This window comes from Aedes aegypti, chromosome 3, assembly GCF_002204515.2.
Source record: "Aedes aegypti strain LVP_AGWG chromosome 3, AaegL5.0 Primary Assembly, whole genome shotgun sequence".
In the NCBI taxonomy this organism is placed as follows: domain Eukaryota; kingdom Metazoa; phylum Arthropoda; class Insecta; order Diptera; family Culicidae; genus Aedes; species Aedes aegypti.
In genome coordinates this window covers 153,850,319-153,864,616 of record NC_035109.1, presented here as the reverse complement: position 1 = coordinate 153,864,616, position 14,298 = coordinate 153,850,319, and the positions used below count along the sequence as shown (strand labels likewise).

The 14,298-nt window shown below is 35.8% G+C and overlaps 1 protein-coding gene across 2 annotated transcripts; it reads right to left on the bottom strand.

The window, feature by feature from the left end:
* Positions 1-1,737: 1,737 nt before the first annotated feature.
* On the bottom strand, positions 1,738-14,125 carry LOC5564160 (N-acetylglucosaminyl-phosphatidylinositol de-N-acetylase). 2 transcript variants are annotated; one of them, XM_021850552.1, is made up of 4 exons: positions 13,954-14,125; positions 13,047-13,858; positions 12,887-12,980; positions 1,738-2,608 (listed from the first exon to the last, which is right to left on the bottom strand). In XM_021850552.1, the coding sequence occupies exons 2-4, from the start codon at positions 13,741-13,743 to the stop codon at positions 2,437-2,439; spliced, it is 963 nt and encodes a 320-aa protein (XP_021706244.1). In that variant the 5' UTR covers positions 13,744-13,858; positions 13,954-14,125; the 3' UTR covers positions 1,738-2,436. The 2 variants fall into 2 exon arrangements, with proteins under 2 accessions (XP_021706244.1, XP_001648502.2); XM_001648452.2 differs by having other exon boundaries at positions 13,968-14,125.
* Positions 14,126-14,298: the final 173 nt, after the last annotated feature.

Genomic DNA, 14,298 nt, shown 5'->3' with positions numbered 1-14,298 from the left:
AAATTCCAGAAACTAGAACAAATTTGCCGTCGACTGCTTCCGGATGCATCCAATTTCATCAATTTTTCATAAAGTTATAAGCATTTGAATTTAGGCAAAAATTTTCCTATCTCAACCATTTTGCCCAGGCTTCCGAATTCTCACTCACTCTCACGATAATGGATTTATCCCTCACAGCAATTTTCAGCGATCAGCTACCTTGCGATTTTATCCGTCCACAAAACAAAGCGAAAATAGATAATTGCACATTTCCGCAGCTGTGAGAAGTTTGTTTTCTCTTTCTCCGATCCATGGAGAACTTTTCCTGTATGCATCGCCACAAGCAGCAGTTGCTTTTATGCACCAAATTAACCACTCCTTTCGTCAAGTTGGTGTGGTAGTATGGTTAGCGTGCACGCATCGCGGTTGTTTTTAGCAATGTTCTAGGTTCGAATCCCGTTGCCGGCACTAGTTTTTGTTTATCCACATAGTGATAATTCTCGGGAGCAGCTGGTGAGCGAAAATATGATGGAGTGAAAAATATATTATCCCCGGAGTGGAGTGATTTTCGATTATCCACCATCATAGCTCCAGGGAAAATTAGTGTGAGCGATAAAAGATGTTCACGTGAGGAAGCGAAAAAAGCATTCTCCTTACGTGCGAAAAATCGTAGATTTCGCATCATTGATATGAAAATTCAGAACCCTGATTTTGCCGTATCCCCTGTAAGTTTAGTGATCATGAAAAAAATGACTTTAATTACTTTTTGTTGCAATTAGTGACCAAATTTACTCGGTTCATGGCCGCCTCTCTCCATCCTCACATGCGATACATGCACCTGGATAATCCACCTGGCTGTTCCGGCCGGCTTTGCAGCGAACACCGTTTTTACAAGGCTGTTGTCCGGCAGTCTAACAACATGCCCTGCCCAGCGTATCCTTCCGGATTTAGCCAAACGCGCGGCGTTCGATGACTCCAAGTGCTTGCTGGTTCACATCCAGCATGGTCCAGGACCCATGTCCAAAGAACCCCACCAGCCTTAGTTAACTATTGAATCTTAAATGAATTTCTAGCTTTTTCACCTACAAAGGGGAGTAGTTTGATCAGTTTTGAGTAATGTATACTGAAAAAATCTTAAGCTTTTCAACATTCTAGTGGCTTACCTTAAAATATAAATAGGAAACATGACAAAAATCGAATAAAACTTGTTTTTTTTTTACTACATTTTGTATGAACAAGAAATTAGCAAAGTCGTGCTTCTCAAAGCTAGATTTTTGTCATTTAAACTGATTGCATCTTTTTTTCTAGCTCTGTCCATTGATATAAGGGGATAGGCATTAGCTGAGACCAGCTGCTTCGAATCTAGAGAAACAATAATTTATGTGTTCATGATTCATTTGAATCTCGGAAGATATACACGCATTGGGATTACTATAATGTAACTGAAGGAAGAGATGGCGTTTCTTAAAAAGTAAAAAGTTTTTGAAAATTCTGAAAAAGATTAGTATTGTGGTATTATGCAGAATTCTGCAGCACGTATCTGGGTAAAATTTCTGAAATAGTCCAGGAGCGTTTCGTTCTGAAAATGTCCTTGATTTTCCTGAGGATTATTTTAAGCAAACTTTGAAATGGAATCAATTTAAATCGACTTAATTGGTGTATGCCTATCGAATTGTCTTTCGGTTATTTAACCTAATGATTAGATTAAAATATATGTGTTTTAGCATGAGTATTTCGGATCAGTAACTGCCCCATAAGTTTTATGATGAAAGTTTATTTCAAAGAATGACAAATTTTAACATATGGTGTATCGTTCGCTGCTGTTAGATATATTTACATAAAAATACTAATAAGATCGATCCTCCTATACTCTTTGTCGTACTGTATAGAAGAGAAAAAAAACAATATTGCTTCCTTCTCAAAAGTGTGACTGAATCTTGTCCGACTCGGCCCTCGAGCAGGCGCCCTCGATGTACTTAAATAGTGTTTTAAGTTGCAATAAATACATAGGTATCTCTAGCACGTCTACGTTAAGTGTTATAAAAATTATCATTTTCTTCTTCGCGTGTTCCCCCTCCTTCGTGGTTACTATCAAAAAAGACTAGCAGTTAAGCATCTCGCGTTTGTCGTCGTTCGCCATCTTTCATGTGGTACAATATTCTAACGTGTCGAGCAGAGTTTTGTAATCGTTATCGAACTAATTCTTCTAACCAAAATGTTCGACTCGTGCAACACATCCCTTAACAATGTGGTAAAACGAACTTTGCACTTGTTCAGCAGTAAAGCTTAAATTCGGTAGACAATGTACGTTGCATCTCCTCGTATCTCTCGTCCCTTCAAAATCGAGCAAGTCGAACGTTAAGAAGAAACATTCTCACCTACCTTCTTCTCGGAATATTTGCTAGACATGGCCTTGTACGCTAATGATGACGTTTTTTTTTCGTTGTGTGGTGTAGATTAGGAATCCAAAATTTCGAACTCCACGTCCGACTGGTTGATTTCCCGGAGCGAGTTGATGATCATATAACGGGAAAACTTGAGGTAAAGCTTCCGGAACCAAACCATCTGCGAGCGGTGAAGACGCATCGCGTTCTGAACGGCTAACCGCGATTGCCAGCTGAGCACGGACCTGCAACAGACAGAATAATGTAGAATTTATTAAAATGGTCATTCTATTGGTTGAGGATACTGTACGTAGCATAGTAGGGATGAAAATGGCTTTACAAAAAATACTGCAATAAAGTCTAGCTTAAAGCCGTACGAGAAGCCATTGTTATTTATCATCAATCAATTCCCTATACGTTTGAAGGAGCAAATCTCATGTTCTACTCAATCGTTTTAAAAATTTGTCACAACATTCATGTATCATGTGCACAAAATTTATGTGTTTATGTGCATAATCAAATAAATTTTCAGCATTGTCGATCCATTTAATCATTTGCTTTTCAATCACTGACATTTGCTTAGGCCAATTTTAGACGAGAATGACTAGAATGAAACAAAACATAGAGGAAAAATCAGGGCCTTTCGTGTTACCTTAACTAGGGTAGTTTGACAATAAATTTGAGATTAAGGTAAAATTAGCATTAAGCAATTCGCACAAATTCGTAGGTGGTACAGTCCTAGACCATTGTATGAGGGTTGCCTCCTTCAGTGGAGAGCTGTCCTGGCTACATCATTGCGAATGCTGAGGAATGGAAAGGAATGATAAATTACTTAAGGAAGGTACAGAGAACTCTACGACCGCTCATAGGTGTTACGGGATTTTGTAGAATTTTAATGGGATGGGAAAGGCCATAGCATACGTTTGGTAGACGTTTTGGCACATATAAATAATATTTGGGCCTTGGTTCATATTGGAACAAACTCATCGGATTCTGCATTTGAAATCTGTCAGCTATTCATCGATCAATCGACCGTCCAACATGTCTACACACGGGTTTGTGTATGTACACGATCCTGATGGCATGGATCGCATTCGCAAACCACGCAAATACGAAAGCCGAGAAAAAAATCATTCCAGCGACGCACAAACCGAACTTGCTTGCTTGGGCTTTCGGAAGCACACTCTGAACCCGCTAGAGAAAAGTCATTTCCGAAAAACACGGTTCCGTATAATTGACCATTTGTGTTCTCTTTTAGAATTATGTCAATATGTAGGTATATGAAACTTCATGATTTTTAAGACACTAACTTATTGCTCTTCTTCTTTTTGGCATAACGATGACAAAACCTGGCTCTTGGCTTATAAGAGCACTTCCACAATTTCTTGGTCGAAATTGCCATTTTCGCATTCGTATATCGTGAGGCATTGCACAATGTGGCAGGTACAAAGATACTTTATGCCGATAATTGTCAAGGCAATTTCCATTACGAAAAGATCCTGGGCCGACCCGGAATCAGCATGGCTTTTCTTTGTAGTCGCAGATGTTACCACTAGGCTATGGAAGGCTGCAGTAGTAACCTTGAGCAATTTTTTTGGCACATCCTTGAGAATTTTTTGTACATGTTTTCCTCTTCTAGAAACCCTTACGATTAATTTGGTCTTAACCGACTCTAGTCACCTTTGTAGCCAACTGATTGCTCATGCTGATTTTGATTCTGATCATGTCCCTGTTACATTTTAAAAATACCATGAAGCGATTCTCAATCCAATCAACTCCATTTTCAATTATTTTCGAGCCGACTAGAATATATATGAAACATATATCGATAGAAATCTTGATGTTAGCATTTCTTGACAAACAACACTTGATATTGACAATGCTCTTGAAACTTTAACAAATTCCATTGTTGAAGCCAAGGGCATTGCAATTCCAAAATGTGAAGTAAAATTTGATAACTTACTAACTTACTAAAATTACTAACTAATTCCGAAAAAGCTCAAAAACTTGCTATGCAGTTTGAAAGCGCGCACAATTATTATTTAGGACTTACTAGTCCAATAGAAAATCAAGTTACTCAGGACTTCGAAAACATTCTCAATCAAGAGAATGTTTTCGAAAGTTCCTGGGAGACTGATTTGGAAGAAGTGAGAACTATTATTGAAAAATTCAAAAATATAAAAGCTCCTGGCGATGATGAAATTTTCAGTTCGGGTTCCACCATGGACATTCGACCACTCATCAACTTTTACGTGTAATAAATTTGATCCGTTCCAACAAATCTGAAAGTCTATTCTACTTGTCTTGCTCTTCTAGACATGGAAAAAGCATTCGACAGTGTTTGGCATGAGGGCTTGATTGAAATATTAAAAACTTAATTTTCCAACATACATTGTTAGAATAATCCAAAGTTATCTGTCAATTCGTACACTTCAAATTAATTATCAGAACTTACCTGAGTTACCTCAGGGATGTCAAAAATCTTTGTTTGCGGATAACACGGATAACCGTTCCGCCAAAGAACGAAGCCTGCGTGTCATCTGTAGTAGATTGCAAAAAAGTTTGGATATTGACGGATTTCACGCCAACTCGACAAAGGGATTGGCAGTAGCCCTTCAGGATTCAATGAAACTTTCTGGGTGTGAAGACTATGTGAACCTAAGATACTTTACATACTTTGTTTTTTCAAAATCGATCTAGACTAACATTTGGAAAGGGTCAAAGTTTTTTTTTACTTTTTTTTATAAACCCGTATAACTCGAAAACGATAAGACCTATAAAAAAGTGTTGTATGGGGGACTGTCGTGAATATTCAAAACTTTAAAGTCGATTAAAAAAAACGGCCATTTCAGATTTTGATCATCCTTTAGCAAAAAGTTTCGTAATTAAATTTACTAAAAGTCGTCAGACATTGCAAATTGGGCATATTTTAGAGATAAAAGTTTTTCTAACATCGAATTTTTTAAGTCCCAAAGTTTTTTTTTTTACTTATTTTTATAAACCCGTATAACTCAAAAACGGTAAGACCTACAAAAAAGTGTTGTATGGGGGACTGTCGTGAAATTTCCTGAAGTTTTAAAAAATATTGAAAAAATAAAAAAAACATTTTCTACACTGAAAAACAAAATAATAATCACTTTAAAGTCGATTTAAAAAAACGGCCGTTTCAAATTTTGATCATCCTTAAGCAAAAAATTTCGTAATTAAATTTACTAAAAGTCGTCCATACATTGCAAATTGGGCATATTTTAGGGAAAAAAGTTATTCTAACTTCAAATTTTTTAAGTCCCAAACTGAAATTTATTTTTTCCGAGATTTTGTTTTAAACCGTCAAATATGATTGTGTTTTCAAGTGATAAATGAGTTTGAATCAGAAAATAGATTGTATTTTTTATTGAGAATAGTTAAAAACGGAATTATACAATGATTATGTTTTTTAAATGCAGGCAATTAATGGACTTCTCCTCTGCCTATGAGAAAATCAACTCCGTCTAACAATCCGACGGATTTTTATGGTTTGAAATGTATCACAACAGTATTGCAAACATTGAAAAGTAACAACCTTATCCATACCCCAATAAATTCTCTTCTAGAAAAAGTTTTGTGAAAAAAAACTTACTAAACGTACCTGCGTTAAACGCCAGATGAATAAGAAATAATGAATATGTTTGTATTGTTATCTACCTAAAAAAAAGTTGATAAGCTCATAACTCATGATTTTATTTGCAAATAACAGTCTGCTTTTCTACGAGACAAAAAAGACTCCTTAAAACAAGGTTAAATACTGGTAATTAGCGACTTTTCTGAAAATTGTAACGCTGCTCAAGGATATCACTGGAATAATTCCCAAGCAACGATACACCAATTCTAGATTTACCTTAAAAAAGATAATAAATTGGAAAATGTTAGTTTTATTATAATATCAGACCCATGACACAGTAGCAGTTCAGCTATTTATTTCAAAATTGATAAATTTTGTTAAACAAATCAAAAGTTATTTTTAAGTCAGATGGAGCTGAAGCCTATTATAAAAATAAAATAAAAATTGTCAGCTTATGTAATTTCAAGAAAATACAAGGATTGGAAGCAGAGTGGCACTTTTTTGCCACATCCCACGGCAAAGGCCCCTGTGACGCTATTGGTGGCACTCTCAAGCGAATGGCAAAAAAAGCAAGTCTTGCAAAATACTATGGAAACACAATCGCAACTCCGCGAGAACTATTCGACTGGGCAGTGAAACAAACTGATACATGTATCACCAAATTAAATTTCTGTTATATATCTAATAAACAATATGTTAAAATGTCAGAGGAATTGGTGGAATTGTTTGATAAGGTTAAAACTGTCCCTGGTACCCAAAAATATCATTGTTTTATGCCTACTAGTGATACACAAATTGCAGCCAAACGGTATACCAATTCAGAGGATGAATACTACGTTTTAGGATAAATAGCAATAATAAAAATAAAAACAAACCACGACTTTTTTCATAAGCATAATATTGACTCTTTCCAGACACCTGTTAAGATTGGCTTTGACCAAATAAGAAATTAAATATTATTGTGATATCTTTCCAACCATAAAAAAACCCATCGGATTGTTAGAAGGAGTTGATTTTCTCATAAGCGGTATGGTGTGAGATCAATTGAATTTAATTAAAAAAAAACTGTATAATTCCGTTTTATTTCTTTTAACTACTCCCAATAAAACAAATATGATCTATTTTGTGATTAAAACTCATTTATCACTTGAAAATATGATCATACTAGACTATTTAAAGCGAAATAAAAATAAAATAAAAAATTCATTTTGGACTTTAAAAAAATCGATGTTAGAAAAACTTTTTTCTCTAAAATATTTGCCCAATTTGCAATGTATGGCCGACTTTTAGTAAATTTAATTACGAAACTTTTTGCTTGAGGATGATCAAAATCTGTGGCCGTTTTTTTTTAAATCGACTTTAAAGTTTTGAATAATTTTTTTCCCAGTGTAGAAAATGTTTTTTTATTTTTTTCAATTTTTTCTTCTAAAACGTCAGGAAATTTCACGACAGTCCCCCATACAACACCTTTTTGTAGGTCTTACCGTTTTTGAATTATACGGGTTTATAAAAAAAAAGTAAAAAAAAACTTTGACCCTTTCCAAATGTTAGTCTAGATCGATTTTGAAAAAATAAAATATGCAAAGTATCTTAGTTTCACATACTTTTGACATCCAGAAAGCTTCATTGAATTCTGAAGGGGTGCTGCCAATCGCGTGTCGAGTTTTTTTTTTTTTTATGGTTTTCAGTTGGAGCTGCCTGACAGCTTAACTTGTCAAGGCTGAACCCTCGGTCTGGCTTTTGCCAAGTTTCCCCTCTACCAGGACCAATACTCAGACGGACTAGGCAATGGCGCCCACATGAACACTGTTTTTTTATTAGTATTGTGACGTGGTAGTTTTTGAAAAGTGCCCATATTCCCTTGCTTCTGAGAAAAGGAAGCATTGTGAAAATCAGCAGCTCCATCAGAATTTGTTTGAAATAGTTGTGTAGTAGTGTCATTACTAATACTGTCTAGTCAAAATGGTTTTGAATAATTTGTCATTCAAGTGCTATTCTGATTACTTCTGTCTTTTACGTAAGATTAGAGTCTTAAATGTCAATTGTCGTCAAGTTTTAACAAAATTAGGCTGTTTAGTAGTAGTTCTAGTTAATTTTATTTTTTGTTGTTAAAAGTGTTTATTGGTCATTACGTTCATATATCCTTAAAGAAAAAAGTCGCTTTCCTTGTCTGTTCAACAATTTTTCGAAACTAGCAAGTGTACCCTAATGATCGATATCAGCGTCTTACTTTCCATAGTCATTTTATAGTGAATATTGAAGAGTAAAGTTACCTTAGGCTTCTATTACAGTCTCCTACATGATTCACTTTTCGGTGGCAAATGCAATGCTTCACAACGCCTACTTTCTACTTGTAAATTTTGCGAAAATGAAGCTGGAATTAGATTATTTATACCGCTGTTACAGAAGAGGTATTTCTTATTATGGCAATGTAAAAACCATATTAAAATAAGATTGTCGCCACTCATTTCTACTCAGTGAATCTACTAGTCATATTCCTAAGAGTTCCTATGTATTCCCTACGTCGTATATGATAACGATGTATCTAGCTAGCTAATAGTAAGAGTGGCTACGGATCATTCTGGTTAGCAAAAGGCAAACTGAACGTCACCAATAGTATTAATGTCCACTTCGAATAGATTAATTATTTGAAATGGGCATCAATTCTATCAATGACGCAGAATGTCCGTTGGATCACATCCGAGATATTATTGCGTCTATGCCATATGAATTATGACGCGGCTTTAAGCAAAAAGTGCCAAAATGTGATACCACCACTACAGGTTACGCCTTTGGTTTCCATCATATGGGCTAATGGATTATGCCCTCCCATCGCGGCAAGGTCGCATAACCAAGGGGAGGGACTGCCAATCGCGTGTCGAGTTGGCGTGAAATCCGTCTATTCTTTCTTCGTACTTACAAAAATGGAAGATTTCTCCTAATGCTCCCAAAACTCAACTGATAATATTTCCACATAAACCAAAAGCTCTTTATTTCAAATCTTCAAGTAGACATGTTGTCACGAAGGAGCGGTTCTAATAATTTGGTCAGATAAAGTTAAGTCTCTTGGGCTCATACTAGATAAAAATTTAATTTTCAAAAATCACATTGAAGGCATTCAAGCCAAATGTAACAAATATGTAAAATGTCTTTATCCCATTATTAATAGAAAATCAAAACTTTGTCTTAAGAACAAGCTTTTGATCTTCAAACAAATCTCGCATGATCTGAGATAACGCCCTAACAGCCATTGGTAACCACGTGTGTAGCTCGTTGTTTCTGAGCAAATGAATGAATCAGCATCCAAACCAACATCATTGGCGTGTAGAGAATGATCCTGTCTTCACCATACCGTTGTAAAACAACATGTGACTCAATTTAAATGCTCAGAAATAACGAGCTACACACATGGTTACCAATGGCTTTTAGGGCGAGATCAGAAGTTATGCGAGAAATATTCAGGCCAGCCATGTTGGTGAAAAACTCATCTGTAAAAATTCTGAACTGCTATGGCAAATGAAATGTAATGTTGTGAATCAAATGCTAAAACCTTTTTCTTACCAAATTAGGATGATACTGTTGTCTAACACAGAACACATAGATTTAAGAAATGAATGTAATTTTTCAAATGTTACTAATAAAGAATTAAAAAAAGTTATTGCAATGTAGAAATATTTTCAAAATTCTTATACGAAATTTTATCAATAAGTCCGAAAGCACATTTCACGAATTTTTCAAATTTAGAATTCATCAACATATTCTGGGATGCTTCCAACATATTTTGTTATAATCAATCGTAAAATTGTTTATATCTAAGATACGGTTTTGTAGAATACTTCAGAGACGCCTAAAATAAGTATTTCAAATAAAATACCAAGTTCTCATGCTTCTTAAAAATTGGACATTTTGAAGCTATACCGAAAGGAAGGTTTTAGCTCTTTTTTGTGCAGAACACTGGTGGGTTATATATTTTTTTGAAATAAATATTGGATATTATATTTTTCTCTAGACCGATCGAGTAATCTTAAAATGTGCCAAGTGAAATTACTGGGATTGTTCATTTACAAATGAAATTCGAAATATGCGTTTGAAAATATTTAAAAAAAACCATCTTCTCTGTAAATTTGAAATAATTTCGACGGAAAAACCAGAATTAATTTACAGTTTATTTGTATATTTACCATTATTTACATGAAGTTTAAATTAACACTCATTTATATGTCCTTGTTATAAAAGTGTATATTACGTGCAAATAAAAATGTCCGTTAGATTAACTGTTGGCGTAAGAATGTCCGGAGTCTTTTGAGCAGCAACACCGTTGGTTGTGGTGATACAATGCGCTAAAAGCTGTTTTTTTTTATTATTTGTCGTTCTGTTGATTTGAATTATAAGAAACTTACAAATTTTGTTCTGCACTCCAATTTTTGCCAACAATGAAACCTATGCAATTCGTGTCCTAGATCCACTTAACTAAAACATCCATTTAGGGTTATCCTTAATTCAATGTTTCATTTCATGAATAACTCACTTTATATCTCCTGCTCTAACTATGCTGAATCATGCGAAGCCTCTTCTGGTTCAGTGCGTATTGGATAGCTATAATTTGTTTCGAATTCAGTTCCACTTAAGCAAATTTTAGAAATTATACTCACAAATGAAATACAACAATTACTGGTAAATTTAGGTCACTGAATAATCTATTAAAGGATAATATGGTATCGACAACTGTTGTTAACCATTAGAGAGTCCTCCTTTCGATCCGTTTTCTGCTCTCTATCTAGGTACAGTGGATTGAATCGACCACATAGAGGCAATGACAGCTGACGCTCTTTGACGCAATGCGTTCTCCTTCGTCTGAGGGGTATCCCACGGCACGGCGCTATCCACCGTAACATTAACACTCGGTATTCAGAAGATATAGTATTGACGTATATTCGCAGTTAGTTTGAGAATACATTATCGAAAGACAACATAACTAGGACCTACTTTTAATGATGTTTGGATTTTTTTTCAATCGCCTAAAGTAGTATTCGCAACACGTATTTTATCATTGCGGCACAAATTAAATTACCATATAGGAGAAAGTGGGGCACCTTAAGAAAAAGTCAATAAAAGTACTGAAATTATTATGAATTTTTCGAATGTTTGCATGATGTCCAATAATTTTTGGATGAACCCACTAGATCCGCATGAATTCCTTTGCCTTATAAAGTTCACGGATAAATGATTGATTTTTCAAAATTTGTCATTTCTCGAGTCGATTTTTTATTGATGGGGTTATATAAGCACCCCATGTTTGATTGCAAAATAATCTACAAATTCAATTATTTTGTTACTACACTTGAAAGTTATTAGTATTTATGAATACTCCGTGCAAGAAGATATAGAAGATAGTCATACTTCATCATTCTGAAATGATGAAATTTAAAAGAGCCATTCGGAGCAATATGGGCAGTTTTTTTCAAACATCATTTATTTCTTTTTCTTTGAATTTTAAACACTGACTTATAACATGCCAATTGTTTCAGCTTTGGGGTTGCATGTTATACCAGATGAAATTTCAAGCATTTATGCAGTTTTCAAAGCGTGCTTATTCCACCCTATTGGAAAAACCGCCCCGATTACTCCTAAGTTTTTTTTTTAATTTTGAAAATTGCTAATATTCCTTCCAAAATAGCTCAAACCCTTCAAATCACGATAACTTTCGATTCACTCGTTAGAATATTTTCAAAGTCACGGAGAAGAAATAGAATTTTGTATCTTTCTGGTTGGTGCCAAATTCTTTGACACTTTTTGTGTTAATAACGAATACATTGTATCCATTGATAATTCCATCGATTTCCCTTAGACTTATGTTAGTTCTAAAGTATCACTTGATGAACTCGTTTGTTGGAGAAGTCTTAATGAATTTCCTAGAAAAATGCTAAGAGAACTGAAAAAAAAAACGAATTAATCAAATATGGATCATTACCGTTTGAGCCTTTTATTATTAAGATTGTTAATTTTATAATGTATTCAGAAAAGATGTGCCTTTTTGAGAAAGATTTTAATTAAAAATCACTCAAAGGGGCTTTTCCCTCTTTCAAAATTTGAAGTTAAAAAATAAAATAAATAAAAAACCCGCAGGAATTGTATGATGGAATCTCTGAAGCAATTTGTGTAGGATGGATCGGATGAATTAGTATAATTGCTTTAGTATTGATAAATGCCTGAACTTTCCAAGAATCCATTGAGATTACTTCACTTGAGAAACTATTACAGTTTTGAATAGCAAGAAAGTAATGATTGAATTGAATGTTTTAGAAACTTCTGAACAAATGCCAGAACTAATATATTGAGGAATTGTTGGAAAAGTTCTTAATAGATTTTTTGAAATAGTCCCTGGAGGAATTTATGAAGTATTTTTTGGGAGAACCCACGGAAGATTTGTAGAAGGAATCCCTATCAAAATAAGTGGAAGAATAATTGGACAAAACTCCTGTAGGGTTTCTACATAATCCTTGAAATAATCTCTTTAAACATTAGATGAACAAAGGTTTTAATTTTCTGGGAAAGACCCCTAGCGGATTTTTTCGAAAGTCCAGAGTTGCAACTAAAGAAATATGTGGAAGAATTTGTAAAACAAAACACATAAAAGAAATACTGGAATAACTTTTAGAGTGATTCCAAGGTTTTTCCGAAGTAAATTCTGGAGAAAAGCCTATTAACTAGAATTTATGGGAGAATAGTCTCTGGAGCCTGTAAAGTGACCAGCCCTGCACAAACTATAGTAGTTGGAATTGAAGGATACGATAGACAGACAAAGATAAGATTCTACGATGCGACTAACGTTGTCTATTTAAAGATGTATTATCACGATATATGTCAATGTATCTCTCTATTTCCTGTTAAAAGTGTATGAATCTACTAGCTAGAAACTTACCAATTAGTCGACAGCAGCAACGTGATGGGCAAATCCAGAATAGAGATGTACTTTCGACACACATTCACCGATTCCAGTGTAAGAACTTTGCATTCTACAAAAAAAGAGACAATCGTTTATTTCAATTGATCAAATTAGAACAGCATTGAAGGACACTTACTGTTCGGGACCAGTCCCGCCAGGCAAAGCGACGCCGTCGCATGATAAATGGCACAGTGATTCGGATGCCCGCTAACACCGCTCTTGTCGAACGTGATCAACAGATCCGCGCCCAGCGCTTCCAAATGTTTCAGAATCTGATTGGCAATGGTGACCGTCTTCCATTCCAGTGCCGGATCGTCCCTCAGGTGGGTCGCATTCAGGAGGGTGATATCTTCCGGCTTGATACCCAACGATTCGCAGGCATCCCACAGTTCCTGACGCCGGACATCGCCCTGTTGGTTGAAGTTTCCTTCGGACAGGCATAGAATAAAGACCCGACAATTCCGGCGCCGTAGCTCCAGGATTGTGGGTCCAAAGAACATGGACTCGTCATCGGGGTGGGCGGTCACCAGCAGGGCCCTGGCGGAATTGGCCGGAAGGCGACTCTTCCGGACCACTTTCAACCAGCGGCCAAACCGGTGGAAGAGCAGCTTGTACAGAACCAGGCATAGCAAGGTGTAGACAAAAATCAACAGCACGATGTGATCCAGGGTTTCGCGTAGGTAGACTAACGCCTGATTGTAGATAAACTGAAGATATGTAACGGTTTCCTCCGGTATCACAGCTTCCGGTTCCGCTTGTGCTGCTGAATTCACTTCTTCCAATGGTTGCGATTCCGACGACTGCTGTTCAAGGGAAGAACTCAAATCGTTCATTTCCCACAGTACCGTTCATCACCGGCTGCTTCCGGCACCACTAAGAGATCTTGGTCTCGGAAATCGAACCAAACGAACCAAATCGGATTCTATTCCGCCTAGGGAAAGGAATTGACTAAAAACAGTACAAAATAAACAAGGCGCGCTCACGGCATTCGACGACGAAAATAGATCCGATGCAATGTAAAAAACAAACACGCACGCACTCACGATTTTTCACTTACTCGCTTAACACGCGAAAATCTCTGATGTGTATTTATCGGTGATTCTATCGGAATTTTTTTTTCCCTTCTTCGGAATATTTTACGTGTCTTTTCTACTACAGCATTGCACACAGCGACTGAACAAACGCTCCTCTGTTTGTTTGTTTACTTTTACGATCGTGTTTTTTTTTTGCGCGGGCGGGCAGACAAAAAACGATGTTTTTGGGCTGTCAGTATGTGCCTCATTGGCACATAAAACAACAAAATGTTAAAAATTCTCGATTACTTTTTCAAATCGACGTAAGTAACTTTCACACGGTTTTGAGAAAATTAACCTTCGGGCTGTCGCGCT